General features: G+C 51.6%; 1 protein-coding gene across 2 annotated transcripts in view; it reads left to right on the top strand.

Annotated features, from left to right (window-relative positions):
* The window catches only part of RASGRF1 (Ras protein specific guanine nucleotide releasing factor 1), a 104,718-nt gene that overhangs the window by 25,541 nt on the left and 58,946 nt on the right, over positions 1-20,231 (top strand). For both annotated transcript variants that reach the window (XM_060293741.1, XM_030878442.2), the window contains exons 3-6: positions 1,097-1,244; positions 7,213-7,305; positions 9,861-10,114; positions 17,720-17,799. In XM_060293741.1, the coding sequence (XP_060149724.1) occupies positions 1,097-1,244; positions 7,213-7,305; positions 9,861-10,114; positions 17,720-17,799 (575 nt within the window). The remainder of the gene's footprint in view (positions 1-1,096; positions 1,245-7,212; positions 7,306-9,860; positions 10,115-17,719; positions 17,800-20,231) is intronic.

Here is a 20,231-nt window from a genome sequence, read left to right as displayed (position 1 = left end):
TGGGTATCAGGGAGAAGCCAGGCCTGTGACCTTGGGCAGCCCCCGGCCCAGCTCATCTTCCAAGTCCCACCTGCCTGCCCTCCCCCTCATCGTGATGCTCTGCAAATCTGAGACATGTTCATTTACACAAAGACTGGGACCACGTCTTCTACCCTCTGATCCTTTGGGGTACTCTCTGATCTGGCCCCACCTAAACACCGAGCCCCATTGCTAATTACCCCCAGCACAGGCCTTCCACCTGAGGCTGCCCTTGGATGGGCATGTGCCCAGAGCACTGGGTTTGGAATCCAAAGACCTAGATTCCGATTCTGGTGGGAGAGAGAGCTCCGCCTCCAGGAAGTCTTCCCTGATTACAGGTCCTTGTTGCTGGCCTGGCCCCTCTTCTGATTCCTACAGCACTAACAGCCTTTGGTGCATGAGTTGGCACCCAGGTATACTGCACAGGTTCTTCAGATGTCTCCCAGCCAGTGCAATGTCTGTGCCTGACTCGCCTCTGTGTGTCGTCCATTCACTCAGTTGCATCCATGCAATAAATGTTCACTGGGCTAGGCCCTGGGCAGACAGGAGTAAGCAGCACAGGCATAGTCCCTGCCATCAGAGAAGGCAGGGTCTCCTGAGGAAACAAAAGTAACCGGACACCCCCAATCATTCTGGCCAGCGCTATGGTAATAGCACCCCGGGAGTACTGCAGGAACACCCTGCACATTATGGCGGGAGTGGGGAGGGAAGACTTCTGGGAAATGACATTTCAACTAGGACCTACTCTGGGAAAGAGGATGGAGCTAGCCCAGGGAGAGGAGGGAGGAGGCATGTTTCAGACAGAAGATCTGTCTGCGCAAAGGCCCAGAGGGTGAGGGCAGTCGGGCAAGGTGAGAACAAGACCAGGTGGAGGAACCAGACGTCAGAGTGTGAGCCGGGAGCTGGGGAAGGGGCCAGAGCCATCGGTAGCAGCACAGCAGCCAGGCTAAGGCCTCGGGCACTGTGTCTGGCAGTCAGGACCTTCTCCTAAGTGCAGTCTGTGGGGAGCCCCACTTCTGGTTGGATCTCCAGGGGGCCAGGAGGCCGTGGCTTACCTGCCGTGTTCCTCTGTCCACAGCTACCGGACCCTGGCCACGGAGCACGAGGCATTGATGCAGAAGTACTTGCACCTGCTGCAGATCGTGGAGACCGAGAAGACGGTGGCCAAGCAGCTGCGGCAGCAGATCGAGGATGGGGAGATTGAGATTGAACGGCTGAAGGCAGAGGTGACCGACCACCTGGGGAGCGGAGGAGGCTGGCGGAGGGCCCGGGCCTCAGACCTCAAACCCGGGCTCCCGCAGGGTCAGGGAGGCACGTGATGGGCAAGAGGGACCCGCTCCAGCCACGGCTGTGCCAGCTTCCAAACTTAAAGTCAGTGATGCTGGCAGAGTGGGAAGGTCCTGGGGTCAGATCTGGGGTCAAAGCCCACCTCTGCCACTTACCAACTGCAACCTGGAGCAAGTCCTCCAGCCTCTCTGCACCTCCATCCTTAAAACAGGCTGTTTCTCCCTAGCTGACAAGGTTGTGAGGATCAAGTGAGATCATTTGTGGGCGAGTTCCTGGTTACTCTGCTGACAGCCACATGGGCGGAGGGGGTGAGGGCAGGGCCAGAGGGTGGCTGGTAGGTCCTTAGACTGTGGCTCGGGCTCAGCTCCAAGGCGGTCCCTTCCCTCTGCCTGGCACAACTGTCCGGAGGCTGAGCCGTTGCTAGGTTAAGCCTTCTAGAACTTCACCACTCAACGTGTGGTCCATGAAACAGCAGCCCATTAGAAATGCAGAACCTAGGGCCCCACCCAGCTCTCCCAAATCAGAACCTGCACTTTAACCACATCCCGGGAGAGTCTCATTTGTGGGTTGGCCAAAGAGTTCGTTCAGGTTTTTCCGTAACATCGGCGGAAAATCCCGAACAAACTCTTCGGCCAACCCAATACATTAAAGCTTGGGAAGCGCTGGCTTTCAGCCCTTAGACACGCCTTCCCAGCTGTGCACGCCGCCACGCAGTGATCTGATCGCCTCTCACCCCCTCACTTCACCAGCGCGCTCAGAACCATCTGGCTCCCTCACACAAGGTCTGCGACTCTGAGCCGAGGAGGGGCATATGAAAACACAGATCCCTGCGATCGGAGTTAGCTGCATACTTTGCAGGGCCCGATGCAAGGTGAAAATGCAAGGCCCCGGCCAGGGTGGGGGAAGTCAGTCTCCCCTTCCCACTCGCCACGGCCTCCACCCATCGTGGGCAGGCCACCCACGACTTCAACCGCCAACCCCCCTAACCTCTGTGCCATGATACACTCAGTACCTAGATTCAGGTGGGCAAGTGACCCACTTAATGCCCCAGGCAGTATCAGCCCGGGCAGCACAGTTGTCTCCTCGCCCTGCCCTGTGACACCACAGGTATGCACAGGACCCACCTTCTCTGTACCTACACCAGGCCCTGCAGAGGGTGGAGGCGGACAGTGAGATGTGTCTGGGCTGACTTGACCCGTTGTCACCCAGACAGAGGGTTGCAGAGGCCTGGGTCCCAGGATGCCGGGGTATAAGGAATAGGCAGGGAGACAGGAACACGCATGAGCTGAGGCTCCAAGCCCCTGGGGTGTGCCCCATGGTCCCATCAGACTCACTCACAAAACGCAAATTCAAAGAGAAGATTCTTAAGAATTTCAAGACAGCAACTGCTGTCTATCACCTTTGCAAGAACCAATTGTTACGTTTTCAAGAATTTTGCAAGTGGAAACGCGGAGTCCTAACCACTGGACCGCCAGGGAATGCCCCCATTTCATTGTTTTAATAGCTGTTTTCCTCCCATTTATGATGGGAAGTAAATTTGGAGAGTGAAGACAGGCCCTAAAGGGCAAAACAGGAGTTTAGAGGTAGTCGTAATATTTTATTGGCTTGGAAGCACTCAGGATCCTGGGCGGCTGACACTGGAAGAAATGGAAAAGATCTTTAGTTCAGGGTTTAAATAAAAATTTAGGGCTTCCCTGGTGGCGCAGGGGTTAAGAATCCGCCTGCTGATGCAGGGGGCACGGGTTCGAGCCCTGGTCTGGGAAGATCCCACATGTCGTGGAGCAGCTAAGTCTGTGTGCCACAACTACTGAACCTGCGCTCTAGAGCCTGTGCTCCGCAACGAGAGAAGCCACCGCGATGAGAAGCCCACGCACTGCAAAAAAGAGTAGCCCCCGCTAGCCACAATTAGAGAAAGCCCACATGCAACAGCAAAGACCCAACACAGCCAAAAAGAAATTAATTAAATAAATAAATAAATAAAAGAACTAAAAACATTGAAAAAAAAATTTAGCCATGGGATTGGTTTTGCAAACAAACTTCAACATGGTACCCCACTTCATAAACTAGGTCAGTGAGGGGACTACTCTGGGAGAAGTAAGAAAGGACGGCCGTGACCCCTCCCATGCAGCCCCTCCCCAGGCCCCCTCTCCAGGGCCCACCCTGCATGCCTTGAGTCCCGCTTCCCATCTCCCCCTTGCCATCCTCACCCCCGCCGCCCTGGCACACAACAGCCTGTCATACCTGTGCCTTTGTTCACACACCCCCTCTCAAATTCCCTCCATCCTGTAGCCCACCTGTTGGGCTCTTTGTCCTTCAAAACTCCTTCCAGGTAGCCCTTGCCGCTTTCATGGTGAGACCTTCCCATGGCGGTAGGTACATACCTCGCTTCTGGCCTCTCCTTGTCCGATTATAAATTGCCTCTCTGGGGTTCTGACCCCCTTCTCAGGCTGGAAGGTCCTCCCGGGAAGGGATCTGACTCATCCACCTTACCCAGTGGCGAGCTGTGTCTCACCAGTACCCAACCCAAAGCCTGCATCAGGATCCGCTGGCGGTGTTGGCACAAAGGTAGACAGTGTCTCACCAATACCCAACCCAAAGACTGCATCAGGACCCGCTGGCGGTGTTGGCACAAAGGTAGACAGTGTCTCACCAGTACCCAACCCAAAGACTGCATCAGGATCTGGTGGCGGTGTTGGCACAAAGGCAGACAGAGATGGGCACCCACTGGGCTTGGAGGAGACCAGAAGAGATCAAGAAGGAGGGAGAAAGAACTGAGCTGCATGGCAAGAGCTACAGAGACCTGCAGGAAAAGCAAGAGCTACGGAGATCGTTAGTAAAACCTTGGAGGCTAACAAAAAGGAAAGAACCTGGATTAATTCCACTATCAATGACTGCACTGACGAAATGCATTCTGGATGAAAGACACTGTCTCCAGAGCGGGGAGTAGGATGGGGCAGAAGCCCATGCGCTATGCCTCAAAGGGGTGTGGCAAGCAGGGTTTTCCTCTGATGGGTCAAGGGGGCCAGACCATGGGTGGCCAGTGGGCGGGGGCCAGCGGAGACACCAGGCTTTGAGCCAGGTCAGACAGCTGGAGCTGGACTCTAGCTGGCAAGTTCGGTGTGAGCCAAAGTCCCCACCCTGTATGGCCTTCATTGACAGGGGTCAGCTGAGCAGACCCTGAACATCCAGCAAGCAAACCAGGGTCCAAGTCAAATCCATCTCCAGAAGAGACCTGCCAGGGTAAGAGAAAGGCTGCCTCCGTGAGCTCACCTGACACTGGCTCCTGGCAGGGATGGGCTGTAGCCCAAGACTTCTGCAGGGTCCCCAGGCTCACAACCCTCTAGAGCTTTGCCCACCAAGCCTGATCCTTAAACAAAGACTCCAAGGCTGCTGGCACTGCCTGTGCACGTAGCATAGTACCTGACCTAATTGCATCTATTTTTTGCCCTGGTCCCTGCTGAGTAGATGTCCTGGAATGCCTCTCTCTGAGACAAGCGCCAGTTTTAAATACAGACCACACACACACACACACACACACACACACACACACTGCCATCCAAAAGAAAAAAAAGGTTTCCGTGTGCAAATCTCAAAACTGGCAAAGAAAGCAGACTGGCAAGGAGGTGACAACATCAGACCAAAGGTGGGCATTGACTGGGCATCCTTGCATCTCTGAGCTCTCCAGTAGCCTGCCTCTGTGTGTGTGTGTGTGTGTGTGCGCGCGCGCACGTTCCTTAGGCCTTTAGAATACAGATCAAAGAATCAGCCTTTATTTTAATGTGCAGATGTTCCCAGAGAATGGAGAGAAAAGGTGGGGGGGAGAGAAAAAAGAAAAGCCCATGTCGGTGCTGAATATTTCTCAGATATTTTCAGCCGCTCTCCAAGCACAGGCCAGGGTAATTTTAGCAACCCGCAAGTGGAGAGTGGGTAACTCTTCCATCTTGCTTTCAAAGTGCTCAATTCGCTCAATTGTGAGAGCCCATTCATTCTGCACTTCAGCAAGTGGCCTTGAGGGGACAAAGCCACGTGCTCTGAAGAGGATCGAGGGGCTCTGGCTTTGTGGCAGTGTTTGTGGATTCCCCTGAGCTGCTATCTTTAGACGTGTGGGGCTTGATGACTGCAGTGTTTTCCTGTGGTTGAGGTTTTTGTTGCTGCTGCTTTTCTGATCCTTTTGGGAAAAAATTTTTTTAATGAAACCTCTTTTATTATTTTTTATTTATTTATTTTTTTGCCGAGCTATGCGGCACGTGGGATCTTAGTTCCCTGACCAGGGAGGGAACTCGTGCCCCCTGAAATGGAAGCGTGGAGTCCCAACCACTGGACTCCCAGCCAGGGGGGTCCCTGCTCTGATCCTTCTTTAACTTACTTACTTACGTAGCCAACAAATATACGTTGAGTGCCAGCCGAATGCTAAGGACCGGGATCCCAGGAATGAATGAAACGGGGTGGTCCTTCGCCCACAGAGCTCACAGCCGCGATGGAATACATAGGCATTGCCTGCATTTTCCCGGGAAAGTCCGCAGGCCGTGGGAGCCTTGTGGAGGACCCCCAGCAGAGACTTGCGGACTCGGGGGTGGCAGGAAGGAACCCACTCAGGGGCTACACCGCAGGCCCGTCCACCTGAGCAGTGCCAGAGGCTCCAGCCACAGTATGGCTAAAGGCACCCCTTCTCCCGGTCACCACCCCGTTGGTCTTATTCTTGCAGCTGGGCCGACCTCTCTGATCCCGAGATCTGGCAAATGGAGATTCTTAGATCAGCTCCAATGTTCGTTTCCAGGGCTCTTCCGTTTTTCTAGGCCAGCAGTTTCCAGGTTGTGCTCCAAAGAGGGCTCCAAGTCAGAGAAGTGCTTCCGGGTTGTCCCAGGATGGGACAGCCAAGCAAGCCAGCAGTGCTTTCATCTGAAGTCCTGCTGGGGCTCCAGGACGGTTTTGTTTGAAAAAAATAATGGGACTACCCAAGTGCCCACTGATGGATGAATGGACGGCAACATGGGGTCTGTACATACAATGGATGTTACTCAGCCTTAAAAAAGAAGGAAAGTCTGACACATGCTGTGACATGGGTGAACCTTGAGGATGTTATGCTGGTGAAATAAGCCAGCCACAGAAAGACAAATACTGTCTGATTCCACTTAGGCGAGGTCCCTAGAGGAGTCAAATTCATAGAGACAGAAAGTAGAAGGGCGGGTGCCAGGGGCTGAGGGAGGAGGGATGGGGAGTCAGTGTGTTTTGTTTTGTTTAGGCTGCACTGTGTGGCATGCGGGATCTTAGTTCCCTGACCAGGGATCAGACCCACACCCCCTGCAGTGGAAGCGCAGAGCCTTCACCAACGGACCGCCAGAGAAGTCATTAAACTCATTATTAAACTCATTAAACTCATTATTGTTTAATGAGTACAGAGCTCGGGGAGTTGAGAAAGTTCTGGAGACGGATGGTGGTGACGGTTGCACAACAATGTGAATGTACTTGACGCCACTGAACTATGCACTTAAAATTGGTTAAAATGGTAAATTTTATGTTATATATATTTTACCACAGTAAAAATTCGAAAGTAAAGGGACTGATGGTTTAGGGAATAAGGAAGAGAATCACAGATTTGGACCAAAGCTCCCAGATTACAGATGGGTTGCCTGCAGCCCAGAGAGTGCCTCGCCCAGGGTCACTCGGAGTCAGAGCCCAGCTGCCCTGGACCCGGGTGGACAGGGTCCCAGTCCGGTGCTCACTCACCGACTTCTGGCTCGAAACCTCCCACAGAGCAAAGGACATGAGCTGCAGTACCACTGGTCCTTGGGGAGCACGTGGCAGGGCGCTCACTCACCACACCACGCCTGGTGGCAGCCGGAGGGGTGGGGCTTCCACCAGCTGGTGCCGCTCGGCCCCTGCAGCTGACCTGTGTTTCCATTGCAGATCGCATCCCTGCTCAAGGACAATGAGCGCATCCAGTCCACCCAGACTGTCACACCCAACGACGAAGACAGTGACATCAAGAAAATCAAGAAGGTCTGTACCATCTCTCGGGGCTGGCAAATCTGCCCTGGTCCTCTTTTAGAGAGCCCCCTGGCACAGCCCAGGGTCTGCAGTGTCCACCTACTGTCCCACTGCTCCCGGGCGTGCCACTCCCACCTCCGCTCCAAAGGCAGAATCAACAGCCCCTCGCCCCAGGCCAGCACCTCGTCGAGCCATGTTTTCTGGTTGTCTCTGTGAGGTAGGGTGGTTCAGCCCATTTGACAGATAGGAGAACTAAGGCTCAAGAGATGAAAGAGTAGATAGAGCCAGGGCAGGAACCCAGGCTGTGAGACTCACAGCCGAGAGCTTTCCTCACAACCCTGGGCAGCCTCAATGAGACCCCAGGCCACACGTCCACTGTCACAGCCCTGCATGCCCGCCCTCCCCCCAGCTACTGTCCTGCAAACACCTCCTCCTTTCATCCCCGGCAGACGTCAGCATGGGAGCCGGCCTCTGTGACACCCCTTAGCTGGCCCCACTGGTTTTACACTATTAGAGGCTAGGAGGAACATCTCAGAAGGTGTGAGAAAGCTGCCCGGTGGCAGAGAGAATGACCAGCACCATAGGCCACCCCATGGAGGGGCATGTGGAGAGGAAGAGTATGGTCTGTGTGTGCAGCTTGCCAGACTTGAAGCAGGGGAGCCTGACTCACCGTAAGAAAAACACACGAAACCAGAAAATCCTCCTTGTTGAGAGCGTAAAAGGACACCAGCGCCATCCAGACCAGAAAACTGCAAACTGGCATCCCACAGGCCAAGTTCAGCCTACCAGCATGTTTGGGGTTCTTAGCCCACACGGTGTTTCTTTTTTCCCTTTTTAATTTGTTGCCAGTGCTTTAAAAGCTAAACATTTCACATAAAAATATGTATTTCTGGTTTCTCAAAAATAGGAAGAGCTAACATTCATTACGCACTTTCCATGTGCCAGACACTATTCTAGGAGATTTATGCAGATTAATCTGTTCCTAACTAAAAGCCCTCTGAGGTTTTATTATTATCTGCGTTTCACATGTGGGGTTGCTGAGGCACAGAAAGGCAAAGTGACTTCCCCAGGTCACACAGCTAAGTATTTGCAGAGTGACATTTAAACCTTGGCCACCAAGCTCCAGAGCCCACATCCTTGGTCACTGGGACACACGATCTCTTGGAAAAGCAGAAGGTCTCACAGCCCGGGCCCACCTCCCGCACATGGTGACTGCTGGCCCTAGGCCAGGTGCTCTCCCATTAGTGCCCACCCAGCCAGCTTCAGGATCTATAGGACCTGCCGGGCCCCCATGGACACTGGGATTTGCCACCAGTGTCACCTGGGGTCTGAGCCAAGTCCTGCCCAGGCAGGGATGCACTGGCCTGCCTTCTCTGCCATGGCCCCACTGGGCTTCCCGGCCCGTTTTGCAAAGCCATTCTGGTTGGAACATTTTTTTAAGTACCACTTGAAATGCACCTCCCTCCTTTTGTTTTCACCCTCCTGGGGCCTCAGAGCAAGGCCCTCCTCTATCCGGAAAAGCTTTCTCTCTTCAAGGAGATCTGTCGTGCTGAGGCCAGGCCTCTCCTCCCCAGGGCAGACGTCCCTGGCCAAAGGTCTGCACCCGGATGGTTGCATCTGCTGTGCATGGCCAGTGCCCTTTGCAGCCGATAATATTTTGATGAGTGCCTTGGCAGGTGGCCCCTGGATCTCCAGGTGCCCCCACCCCAGCACCGCCCAGCACCCTTGCTCCTGGGGCCCTGGGGCCCTCCCTGTGCAGCCCCTGAGCTTGCACACAGCTCAGCAGCAGGGATGGTGGGGAGCTGCATGGTGCCTTGGTGGGAAGCGTGCATATCTTAAAACAGTTCTCTGTGTCTGTGAATTGAGGCCCTTCCCAAGTTCTTGCCAGAACGAGGCCAGGCCAAGCAGCCCGACTCCAAGTTGGGCAAGTCAAGTGTCTGTGTTCATTTCCCCGCGGAGGTAGAGGAGAGGCTCCAGGCGGGCGCCGATGAGGCCCAAGCATGAGATTAACTAATTTGCCGCACTGAATTTGATAATCGCCCTCTATCCAGACGAGCTTTCATTGAAACTTCTGGGCTTTCAGGCCAGTCATTAGGCAAGAAGAGGTGTGAGCCATGCCCAGCACAGCCTGGCAACCCTCTGTGCTCAAGCCCCCTCCCGTGATGGGGACTCAGGGCCACACTTTTCCTCCTTCGGAGGATGTTGCCAAAGCAACCTGGGGGATGTGGTTTAAATGCAGAGGGCCGGGGCAGGGCCTGGGGGTTTGCATTTCGAACAAGTTCTGGGGAGATGCTGATGCTCCCGTGCAGGGACCTCACTTTGAGTCCAGCCGTCATCTCATTAGCCCCGTGGCACAGATGGGAAACGGGCTTAGAGGAACCAGAGGGCTTGCCCAGCACCACGCAGGCAGAAGCACCAGGCCTGATCTTTTGCCTCAGCTCTTTTCCCTACGTGCCCGGCGTGGGGGACAGCAGGGCCTTGGCCCCTGCCCTTGGGGCGCTCACAGCCTGGAAGGACCAGAGCAGCTGAGGCTAACGGGAGACCCTCCCGCTGGTCTCGGCGCCCAGGTGCAGAGCTTCCTGCGGGGCTGGCTGTGCCGGCGCAAGTGGAAGACCATCATCCAGGACTACATCCGGTCGCCGCACGCCGACAGCATGCGGAAGAGGAACCAGGTAGTGTTCAGCATGCTGGAGGCCGAGGCCGAGTACGTGCAGCAGCTGCACATCCTTGTCAACAACTTCCTGCGCCCCCTGCGGATGGCCGCCAGCTCCAAGAAGCCTCCCATCACGCACGACGACGTCAGCAGCATCTTCCTGAACAGGTGAGCACCCTGAAGCTCAGCGCCCCCTCCCGGAGCCCTTGGCTGGGGCGGGAAGAGGGAGCCTAGCCGGCGCTGAACTTGGACACGAGCCCTTGACTAGTCCCCGCCAAATGCAGAGGAGGAAACTGAGACCCAGAGAGGAAGGAAGCTGCCCGAGGTCCCATGACGAGAAGCCAGTGCCCCAGCTACTGCAGGCGGGAATACAGACAGAGGCCCACGTAGTGTATGTCTAAACCAGCGGTTCAACTGGGGCAATGCTGGGAGACATGTTTTTTTTTTTAATTTATTTTTTGCTTCAGAAGGATCAATCCCTGGGAGGCAAATTTTTTTTTGAATTTTATTTTATTTACTTTTTTATACAGCAGGTTTTTATGAGTTATCCATTGTATACATATTAGTGTATATACGGGAGACATTTTTGATTGTCGAAACTTGGCGGGGCTGCAGGGGAGGGTTTGCAACTGGCATCTGGTGGGTAGAAGTCAGGGAAGCTGCTGAACATCCTACCGTGCGCAGAGCAGTCTCCCACAGCAGAGAATTCTTCCACCAAAAATAATCGTGCCAAGGTTGAGAAACCCTGATTTAAATGTTTACAAGTTATAAATCAAGCTACAGAAAACCACATGGGTTCCATTCTTCTACCTTCATATCACCGTCGTAACGATCTAGAAGCCAGGGCTAAATTTTTAGAATCCTGAGTCCCCTTAGCGTGGGGCTGTGTATCACACTACCCACATATCTTACGAAAGCAAGGCTGAGCTGATGGCTGCCCTTCTGCTGTCAACCTCTTTTTAAAAGTCTTAGGAAATGGTTTAAATGAGCTTTTTGGTAGGCATGAAAATTGGGTAAACTAGGTAAAAGCAACAAATATGAAAACCTATCAACAGAGTGCTAGTTACAAATGATTCTCGATCAGGAATTAAAGTAAATCACTGTGTGCTCCAGGTTGTTCATTCAGCTGCATTTCTTTTAAAGTATCCATCATTCCAGTCATTTCACTAATTGCAGCTGGCCCTCATCCACGCCCTCTGCAGAGGTGTTTGGGACCCAGGGTCACCTCCCCTGTGCCCTGCTCTTCCCCTTTACCTGCCAGTGTGCTGTGACGGGTTTAGGGACCTGTGGGACACCCGGAAGGAGATGGGGTAGAGGCAGTGGACGTGGGTCTGATTCTGAGAGGTTGAGCCGGAGATGCTGAAAGTCACTGGGAGAAGGACAAGGACAGGGACATTGGGATGCTGACACCATGGATGTGGATGAGGTGTCGGAGTATGGGGACATGGTGGAGGTGAGGAGCAGGGGGAGGGGAGTGGCTTTCAGCCTCATTAGACCTTCTAGAAACTGAATCACTGGGCCTTACAAGGTTGCTTTTTTTTTTTTTTTTTTTTGCGGTACGCGGGCCTCTCACTGTTGTGGCCTCTCCCGTTGCGGAGCACAGGCTCCAGACGCGCAGGCTCAGCGGCCATGGCCCACGGGCCCAGCCGCTCCGCGGCATGTGGGATCTTCCCGGACCAGGGCACGAACCCGTGTCCCCTGCATCGGCAGGCGGACTCTCAACCACTGCGCCAGCAGGGAAGCCCAAGGTTGCTTTTTAATATACATTTCAAACACAGTTTTTAGAGAGTAAATAAATGCTTTGATTTCTTTATTAAAACAAAGAAAATAGGTATTATTGTTTTGTGAAGTCAGGTAAGATTTTCTCCAGAAACTACAGTTGGGTCTTTTAAACTCAATGACCTGGAATTTGGCTGTTTCTTCCTGAATAAACTCCAGACAGCTCAGCTGGAGTCACAGCTTCTCGAGCGTGAACGCTGGGCCTCACCCCGAGCTTCTCAGTCTGTAGGTCTGGAGTAGAGCATAGGGATTGCATTTCCAGCAAGTCTGTAGGGGCAGCTGCTGCTGCAGGTCCCAGAGCACACGGAAATGAGAGGCTTGAGGTAACCGCAGGGGACTGCCTGTATTGGAGGCTCGGCCACGGACCTGCCTGAGAAATACTTCAGCAAGCATTGTAATAGTTCTAGGTTGTTTGTGCTTTCCTTGCATTTTAGGCCACAGTTGCAAACTTTTGGTGACCGTGTATCATAACCACTAAGAGATAAAGGTGCCCTTTTGTATTTATTTAATCTTTGCATCATTGTGTTACACTGCATTCAATGGAATTCTTTTCGCCTGTAATCTTTGGTTAAGAGTATTCAGACCAACTCACAGAATGTGTTCAAAAGTTGTTTGAAGAAAATCACAACGTGGTTTTATATTTTTGTCTGTTAGTCACTGCATGGATCAGATCAGATGCCTTTAACAGAATAAACAGGAGGGAAGAAAGTCCCCTCTTTTGCTGGTGTCCTTCTAAGCCCCTGCAAGCCCTGTTTCTCCTTTTCCACAATGTGCCCAAGGTTGACTGTTTCCCATCTTAGCAGTCTCATTGATCCTGGTCAAAATAGCCCCAGCCTGATCAATCTTTAAGGCCTCCAGAATATGGACTCTAGCGGTCCTCGGAAACACTGACCAGGGAATGGGACCTGCCTCTTGTAGGTGTTGGAGAATCAGATGAGAGCTCACGTAAAGCATCTAGTACAGAGCCCAGCATAGCCCAAGTGCTCATAAGAGCTAGACATTATTACAACAAGAAAGCTTCACTATGATGCACCCTGTGAGAAACTGAATTCAAATCTAATGTGGAGGGAGCACTTCTCAACTCATTCTGTGAGGCCAGCATGACTCTAATACCGAAATCAGAAAAAGACATTATGGGGAAAGAACACTACAGACCCCTATTGCTCGTGATCATAGATGCAAAATATTATAAAATCGAATCCAGAAATATATGAAAAGGATAATACATCATGACCAAGTGGAATTTATCCCAGGAATGCAAGGTTGGTTCAACATTGAAAATTAATCAAATATGTTTTACCGTATTTTCTTACAATATTAAGTAAGAAGAACCAATGATCCTACCAATGGATGCCAATCTGAGGTGACTGGCTTCTCTCCACCCCCTGGCCCCTGTTCTCAATCGGGAGCAGGTCAGAATTCTTTCCTTCCCCCGGGGCCCAGGGTGGGGCAGGAAGAGCTAGAAAATTACTGCCTTCTAATCATTCACCCCTCACTATATGATCCACTGGGTACATAAGAGCATAAGCTTCACTGTCTTAACCTCTGTGCTTTTTGTGAGCACAAAGAACGGCTGAAATTTTTTTTTCATTAACTGTATAGCAACCCTGCACAGCACTTTGCGTGACTGAATGTTTCGGACTACACTCACCACGTTAAGATGGTGTTTTGTGGGCCCTGCTTGGTGCCAGGCTCTCTGTAAGCACTTGGCCTACGTAATTTCCAATCCTCAGAGACGCCCCATGAGGCTGGTACCAGAGATCAGAGAGGTGACGGGGTGTGCTCAGGGTTCGGGTGGGCTGTGATTTTAACCCAGTTCTGTTTTATGTGAAGGCCTGTGCTTCCCCCCTGCTGCCCTGTTAAATAATGGGCTGGAATCTTCACCGACCCCCATCCTCCTTACCCCCATGCCTGCTCATCACAGCCCAGGTCTCAGCACGTACTCCTGCCCACGCCTGCACTGTCGAGAACTTTCGATTGTACGTGAGCCCAGCCTTCCCTCTTACCGTGTAGGTGCTGTGGAGGCCGGATCCGGGACATGAACCGTCCAGGTCTCCCTGCCTCGGACCACAGCACAGAGTCTGTATGTGTCACAGGTCAAGGGCGGAGGCTGCCAGCCCACTCACTAGAAGGCATTTCTGCATATAGCTTTCCCTTGGATTTGCATTTAGGCTGAAACGTACAGTCACATTAGACACCTGATGCCAATTTGGTGATTTCATTTGCTGGCGTTCTTTAAAAGAAGTCCTTGAGAAGAGAGAGGCCTCTCTCCAGGTTGGCAGATTCACGGAGGACGCTGCAGAGCTGGGGAGGGGGTTAATTGTGTGCTTCCTGAATGCTGCGGGGGGAATCTTTGAAGGAAACGTGTGCACCAGGTTATGTTTAACTGAAACAATGAGCATATACTCTTGGGCTATTTCCCTTTAATAAAAACCATGCCCAGCCAGCAACGTGTGCTGGGAACCACAGGCACTGCCCCGTGATGAGCGGCATCCCGCCTGGGGGACAGATGGTTCCTATCTTGATGCCCGCTCTGACTGATTGGCAGAGGTTGCCTGGAGTCCTGGGTGGAGAAGAATGATGAGGCTCAGTGGGGGCGTGTGCTGCCATCGATTCGTCTTGTCTGCATGGCCCGGGGAGTGAGGAGGGACAGGCACAGGGTGAGGCTGGAGTAAAGAGGCCTGGTTCTGCCCTCCACGGGCCAAGCCCTGTGTACCTAGGACCAGCCTTGGGCAAGTCACACTCCTTTCTGGGCTCAAGAAGGGAACCAGGCAAAATGAGCACTTCCCAAAGCAGACAAGTCACTTCCTCTCCCTAGAATTCTTCCCACCCTACTGTCGTTCCTATTTTCCTTATGACAGCTGTCTCCTACTCTTTTTTTCATGTCTTTCCTTGGATGTCCCTGACCACCCCCGTGCCCCTTGTCACCGCTGGCTTATGTTCCCTTGTTGTGTGCTTCCAGGGCCCCCGTGCTGCCCCTTTTGTAGCATTCATTGCATTTAAATAATGATTTCTTCTGTGCATAGATTCCCTGCTGGACTATAAGTGTGCGGGGCCATAGAATATAGTTGCCCCGGCTGTGCACTGCACAACTCAGGGACAACATTCACATAGACTAGGGATCAGCAAACTTCTTCTGTCAAGGGTCAGATAGTAAATATTTTAGGCCTTGTGGGCCAGAGGGTCTCTGTCAAAACTAGGTGGTCTTAGGCAATCCTAAATGAATGGGTGTTGCTGTGTTCCAATAAACCTTGACTTATGGACACTAAAGTGTGAATTTCATCTAATTTTTACTTATCGTAAAATATTCTTTGGATTTTTTTTCAACTGTTTAAAATTATAAAAAGTCCTTCTAAGCTTACAGGCTGTACAGAAACAGAAAGTGGGCCAGTATTCTATATGGCAAGATTCCATGTCGTAAAGACGTCATTTCAGCCAAATCATGCTATACACTCAATATAATTCCAATCGAAGTGCAGCCTAGCAGAGTGATTTTAATGTTCAACTGAAGGAGTAAAATGCATGTAAATAGATAATAATGTTCTGAAAAAAACAATGAAAGAAACATTTCCTACATTAATTAAAATGTATTATAGGCCCATAAATATATTAAAAGTAATGAAAACAGCGTGAGACTATTGCCAGAACAGGCCAGTAGTCCATCAAAATAAAATACAGAGTCCAGAAACAGACTTACGCATGTATGAGAATTCAGTAACAAAAAAGGCAGCTTAGCAAAGCAGTGGAAGCAGCTGCAGTATCTGATAAATAAAATGGGGCAATTGGCTACAAACTGAAAGAAAGATTAACGTTTATATCCCTGACTCACATCCTACACCAAAGTAAACTCTAGGTAAGTATTTATGTGGAAAAATGAAAGAGTAAAATAAAATATAGGTGAGTGTGCATGCAGTCTAAGAGTGGGAAAAGACATGATGCCTGAAGCAAAAACACAGAAAGAAAATCTCACAGGTTTGCAAAATGGAAAACCTTCCAAAAACACCAAACACAAATCGTTGGGCAAATAGCTGAGCAAAAAAATATCTGCAATGTATGTGTTAAGATTATACGCTTAATATGGAGTTATTTTAAACTAATAAAAGTGAAACTAGTAAATGGACATGACTTGGCAGTTCCCCAAAGAAGCAATTCAAATGGCCAGTACAAAGGAGAAATGTTCAACCAACCCACTCACAATGATTTTGTAAAGCAAATCGAATCAAAATGAGATTATTTTTTTCTTATCAGATAGGTAACAGTGGTCGTTTCTGCGTAGTAGGATGACAAGTGAAATCCTCACAGTTTATAGTACTTTAAAAACGGAGGCTTCGGGCTTCCCTGGTGGTGTAGTGGTTGAGAGTCCGCCTGCTGATGCAGGGGACATGGGTTCGTGCCCCGGTCCGGGAAGATCCCATATGCTGCGGAGCGGCTGGGCCCGTGAGCCATGGCCGCTGGGCCTGCACGTCCAGAGCCTGTGCTCCACAACTGGAGAGGCCACAACAGTGAGAGGCCCGCGTACCACAAAAAAAAAAAAAAAAAAAAAAAAAAACGGAGGTTTCATCTATTATATTTTTATAGTCCCAGCTTATGATGTTCCTAACGTGCTACCCTACAAGTCCATGCCGTGAATCCCGCACAGCGCATCCTGCAGCCGTCTGTGGGAGCTGCCCGGGAACGGGGCCCTGAGTCTTGCTGTGGCCGGTGCTCGGGGGCATCCAGAGCCTCTCAGCTCCCCAGGAACCCCTGAAAGTCCTCCTACCTCCACCCTGCCCCGCATCAGGGCCCACGTTTTCCTTTCTGTGCACTTTCACGCACCCCTGGACGGGTCTCTTTTGAAGTTTTCTAAGGGTCTTCCCATGTGGACGACTAAAGTTCTTCACATTGGTACAGTACCTGTTTATCTATTCAGTAACTAGTTCAGGGGCCACAGACAGGAAGAAACCAGCCCCGTCAAGGGTGAATCTGTCACAGACTTGTTACCTGAAAACTGCAAATGACTTCGGCCATCAGGCGGGGCCCCTAGTCCAGAAATCACGGTGTCACCACACCTGGGGGGGCCTGTTCTTTTGGGACTTTAGGGAGATGACAGTTAATTCACGGTAATGAGAGGAGCCACTCTCAGGAATGAGAACTCGGGAGTGTTTCTGCTACTTAGATACTTGTTAAAGGCCCTACCGGTTCCAGCCCTTCTGCACATCCTGCGGGTGTGATGGGGTTATAGGCTCTGCTCTTCAGCCGTAGGTGCTGTGTTCTGTTCTCTCTCCGCACCACCACCTCTCACCTCCCTCACCCCTTTCTCTCTTGCAGCCCTCCCTTCTTTTCTTTTTCACACCCTTTTTCTCCCCACCCACCCTGTTTTCTCTGCAGAGTGGGGTGCTCAGGGCGTTTCAAACTCCTCTGGGGTCAGGGAGCCCCGTGCCTCCCAGGCCCACCGTGAACATGAGGTCCCAGGCCCCCATTGGCTTCCTGTGTCTCACAGCTCAGGGGCGTCTCTGCGCCCACCCAGCGCCTTCCACTCCCTGCCCTTGTCCTGAGAGTGTGAGACCCCAGGATGGGGGTTTGCCTTCAGGACACGAACTCCTGGGAGAGGGGACAGCACCCAATGACAGAGCCAGTGGGGACTTGAGGGGGCCAGGGAAACCAGCAGCCGGAGTGCCCCCTCCTCGGCCAGCTTCACGGGCATTTGACTGCATGCTTAGAAAAACCGTGCTTAATTTGAGGCTCTGCTGTCACCATCCTGAAATTCCTAATCATTGGTTAACCAGGGGCCGGCGTGTTTGTTTTGCGTTAGGCCCTGTAGACTGTAGGGTCCATCCCACTGATGAGGTTTCTCGTGGGGTCTCACCTGAGAAGGTTTGCTGCTATAGTCCCACAGGCAGTGACAGCCCCTGCCCTCTCCCCTGGTGCCCCTCAGCTCTACTGAACTTTGGGGGAGGGGACACCTGGAAGGAGAGGAACTCCTGGCCGGAGCTTACCCTGTGCTTTCTCTTCCAGCGAGACCATCATGTTTTTGCACCAGATCTTTTACCAAGGCCTGAAGGCCCGCATCTCCAGCTGGCCCACTCTGGTCCTCGGTGAGTAGCAGCCCTGGCAGAGGTCTCCTGCCCCTCCGCCCCCATCCCCACCTGAGAAGTCCCTGTGCAGGGGCCACACCTCCTGGCTGGTGGTACTTTTGTCCTTCCCGAATGTAACAGAGCGGCCCCTTAAAAACTCACAGAATCCCTCCGAGGGAGCAGAAGAGGAAAGAGAAGTTGACAAAAGCTACATTTCTAGGAGGAAGTGATATATTTTTAGTTTCTTATCTGCTTTTCCCTTTTAAAAATAATTTATAGGTACCCATCTGAGAAAATCTGAGAATCCAGAAAAGTAGGAAACATTTAAAAATATCAACGTTTCTGCTTCCCAAAGATAACTACTGTAAACACTCCGGTGTGTTTCCTTCCAATTTTTTTTCCTATGCATAGATCTTGGGGTTTTTTTTTTTTTTTCCATTTTACATAATTGCAAACATACTGAATATAGAATTTGAATCTTGCTGTGGGTTTTTCTTTTTTTTTTACTTAACATAATTGCATAAGTGTTTTCTCAAGCTGAAAGTATGCTTTTTGATGGCTGTATAATGTTCCAGTGCCCCGTGAGTCTGCCACCATCTGTGTAGCCATCTCCCTTCGTCGACTCTTAAAGTTGTTCTACCTTTTTGCTACTAAAAATAATCATCCCTGAGTGTGAAGTTGTCTCCATGTTAGAGAGCATTCCCCTGAGACAGGTGCCCAGAAGTAGAATTACTGAAACAATGGGGATGGACTCCCCGCCGTGTACACGTCGTCACCTTGCTCTCCAAGCCCTCACTCCTGGGAGCGATGTACAGGAGTGCGTCCCACATCCCACCCCTCCCACACTGGGTACCATCTTCCTTTCACTTAATTCAATGGGAAAAGGTGAGTGTTGGTGTCACTTCCACTCTGGGGTCGAGAGAACAGGCTCAGGGAGGTGAAAGGACAGCTGAGGCTGAAAAGGCTCCTCTGCCCACGGGCCAGGAGACTTCCAGGGGCAGTGGCACCATTTTGTTTTTCTCCAAGGTCAAAATAAGAAGCAGCCCTAGAAAGACACAGGCTGCACTTTCTGTAGTCATACAGCTAAAGAGGTTGTCCACTGGGTAGTTGGATGCCCTACATAAGAGCTCCCACTTAGAGTTTGTTCCAAGGAAAGCTTGTCTTTCTTTTTTTTTAATTTAATTTTATTGAAGTATGGTTGATTTACAATGTTGTGTTAATTTCTGCTGTATAGCAAAGTGATTCAGTTATACATACATATACATTCTTTTTTTTAATATTCTTTTCCATTACGGTTTATCATAGGATACTGAATATAGTTCTCTGTGCTATACAGTAGGACCTTGTTGTTTATCCGTTCTATATACAAAAGCTTACATCTGCTGACCCCAACCTCCCCTTCATCCCTCCCCCACCTCCCCTCCCCCTTGGCAACCAGAATTCTGTTCTCTATGTCTGTGAGTCTGTTTCTGTTTCGTAGATAAGTTCCTTTGTGTCGTGTTTTAGATTCCACATATAAGTGATATCATATGGTATTTGTCTCCTCTTTCTGACTTCCTTCACTTTGTATGATCATTTCTAGTTGCATTGTCTTTCTTTTTAATGGGGTTACTAAGCAGAGGTTTTAGAGGGTCCATCCCATCCCATCAAGTGTTGAAAGGCAGGTTTGGGCTTTGGGGAGCTAGAAGGACAGGATGTTAGATACCCAGGAGGTTGAGACAGACGGAGGGTTGAGCAGGGGGTCCACCTCACTGAGCCAGGGGCTGCAGAGCTGGGGAGGTCTGGAAAGACAGGGACAGAGGGACAAAGGGGACAACAGGTGAAGGGACAGAGACTCAGGAAAGCATATCATGGGGTGGAAAGCACTGGAATGGGGGAGTTGGAAAGCCTGGTTCCAGGCCAGCTCCTGACTCTGACAGGTCACAGTCACAGGTGGGACACTCTGGGAGGGGGGCCCCTGGGGACCCCTCAGCATAACAGCCTGGCAGAGCCAGGGCACTGGGGGGAGCGGACTACAAAGCATTTGCAACAGGGGTCTCAGCCAGCCCCAGGGAAGCTCGGGAACTGAGGTGGCCCTTCAGGGACGTCCCCCATCGAGGCAGGGGCCGGCCTTCACCCCCCGACCTGGACCTGTCATTGGGCTCCAGCTTGTGCAAGGCAGCTTCCTTCAGCTGAGAGCAGTTCCCAGCAAGGGCGAACCCAGCTGAGAGCCACCCGCACTGGTGGCAGCTGGGGAGCAAGTGCCTGGGTCCACCAGGGGTTCCGGGGGACACACCGCAGCACCCTCTATACCTCCTTTCTCTGACCTCCGGTACACAGGTGTCAGACTAGACAGAAAAACCTCAAAAACCTGTGAATCTGCTGTGGTCTCAATGCCTGGGGCCACCCTGTCTGGCCTAGGAGAGGGCAGTGGTGCCAGAGTCATCTCCGACGACTCCGGTGGGGCTTTGAGC

Source organism: Globicephala melas, chromosome 2, assembly GCF_963455315.2.
Source record: "Globicephala melas chromosome 2, mGloMel1.2, whole genome shotgun sequence".
In the NCBI taxonomy this organism is placed as follows: Eukaryota; Metazoa; Chordata; class Mammalia; order Artiodactyla; family Delphinidae; genus Globicephala; species Globicephala melas.
Note: the sequence above shows the minus strand (reverse complement) of the source record. Positions and strands in the feature narration are given on the sequence as shown.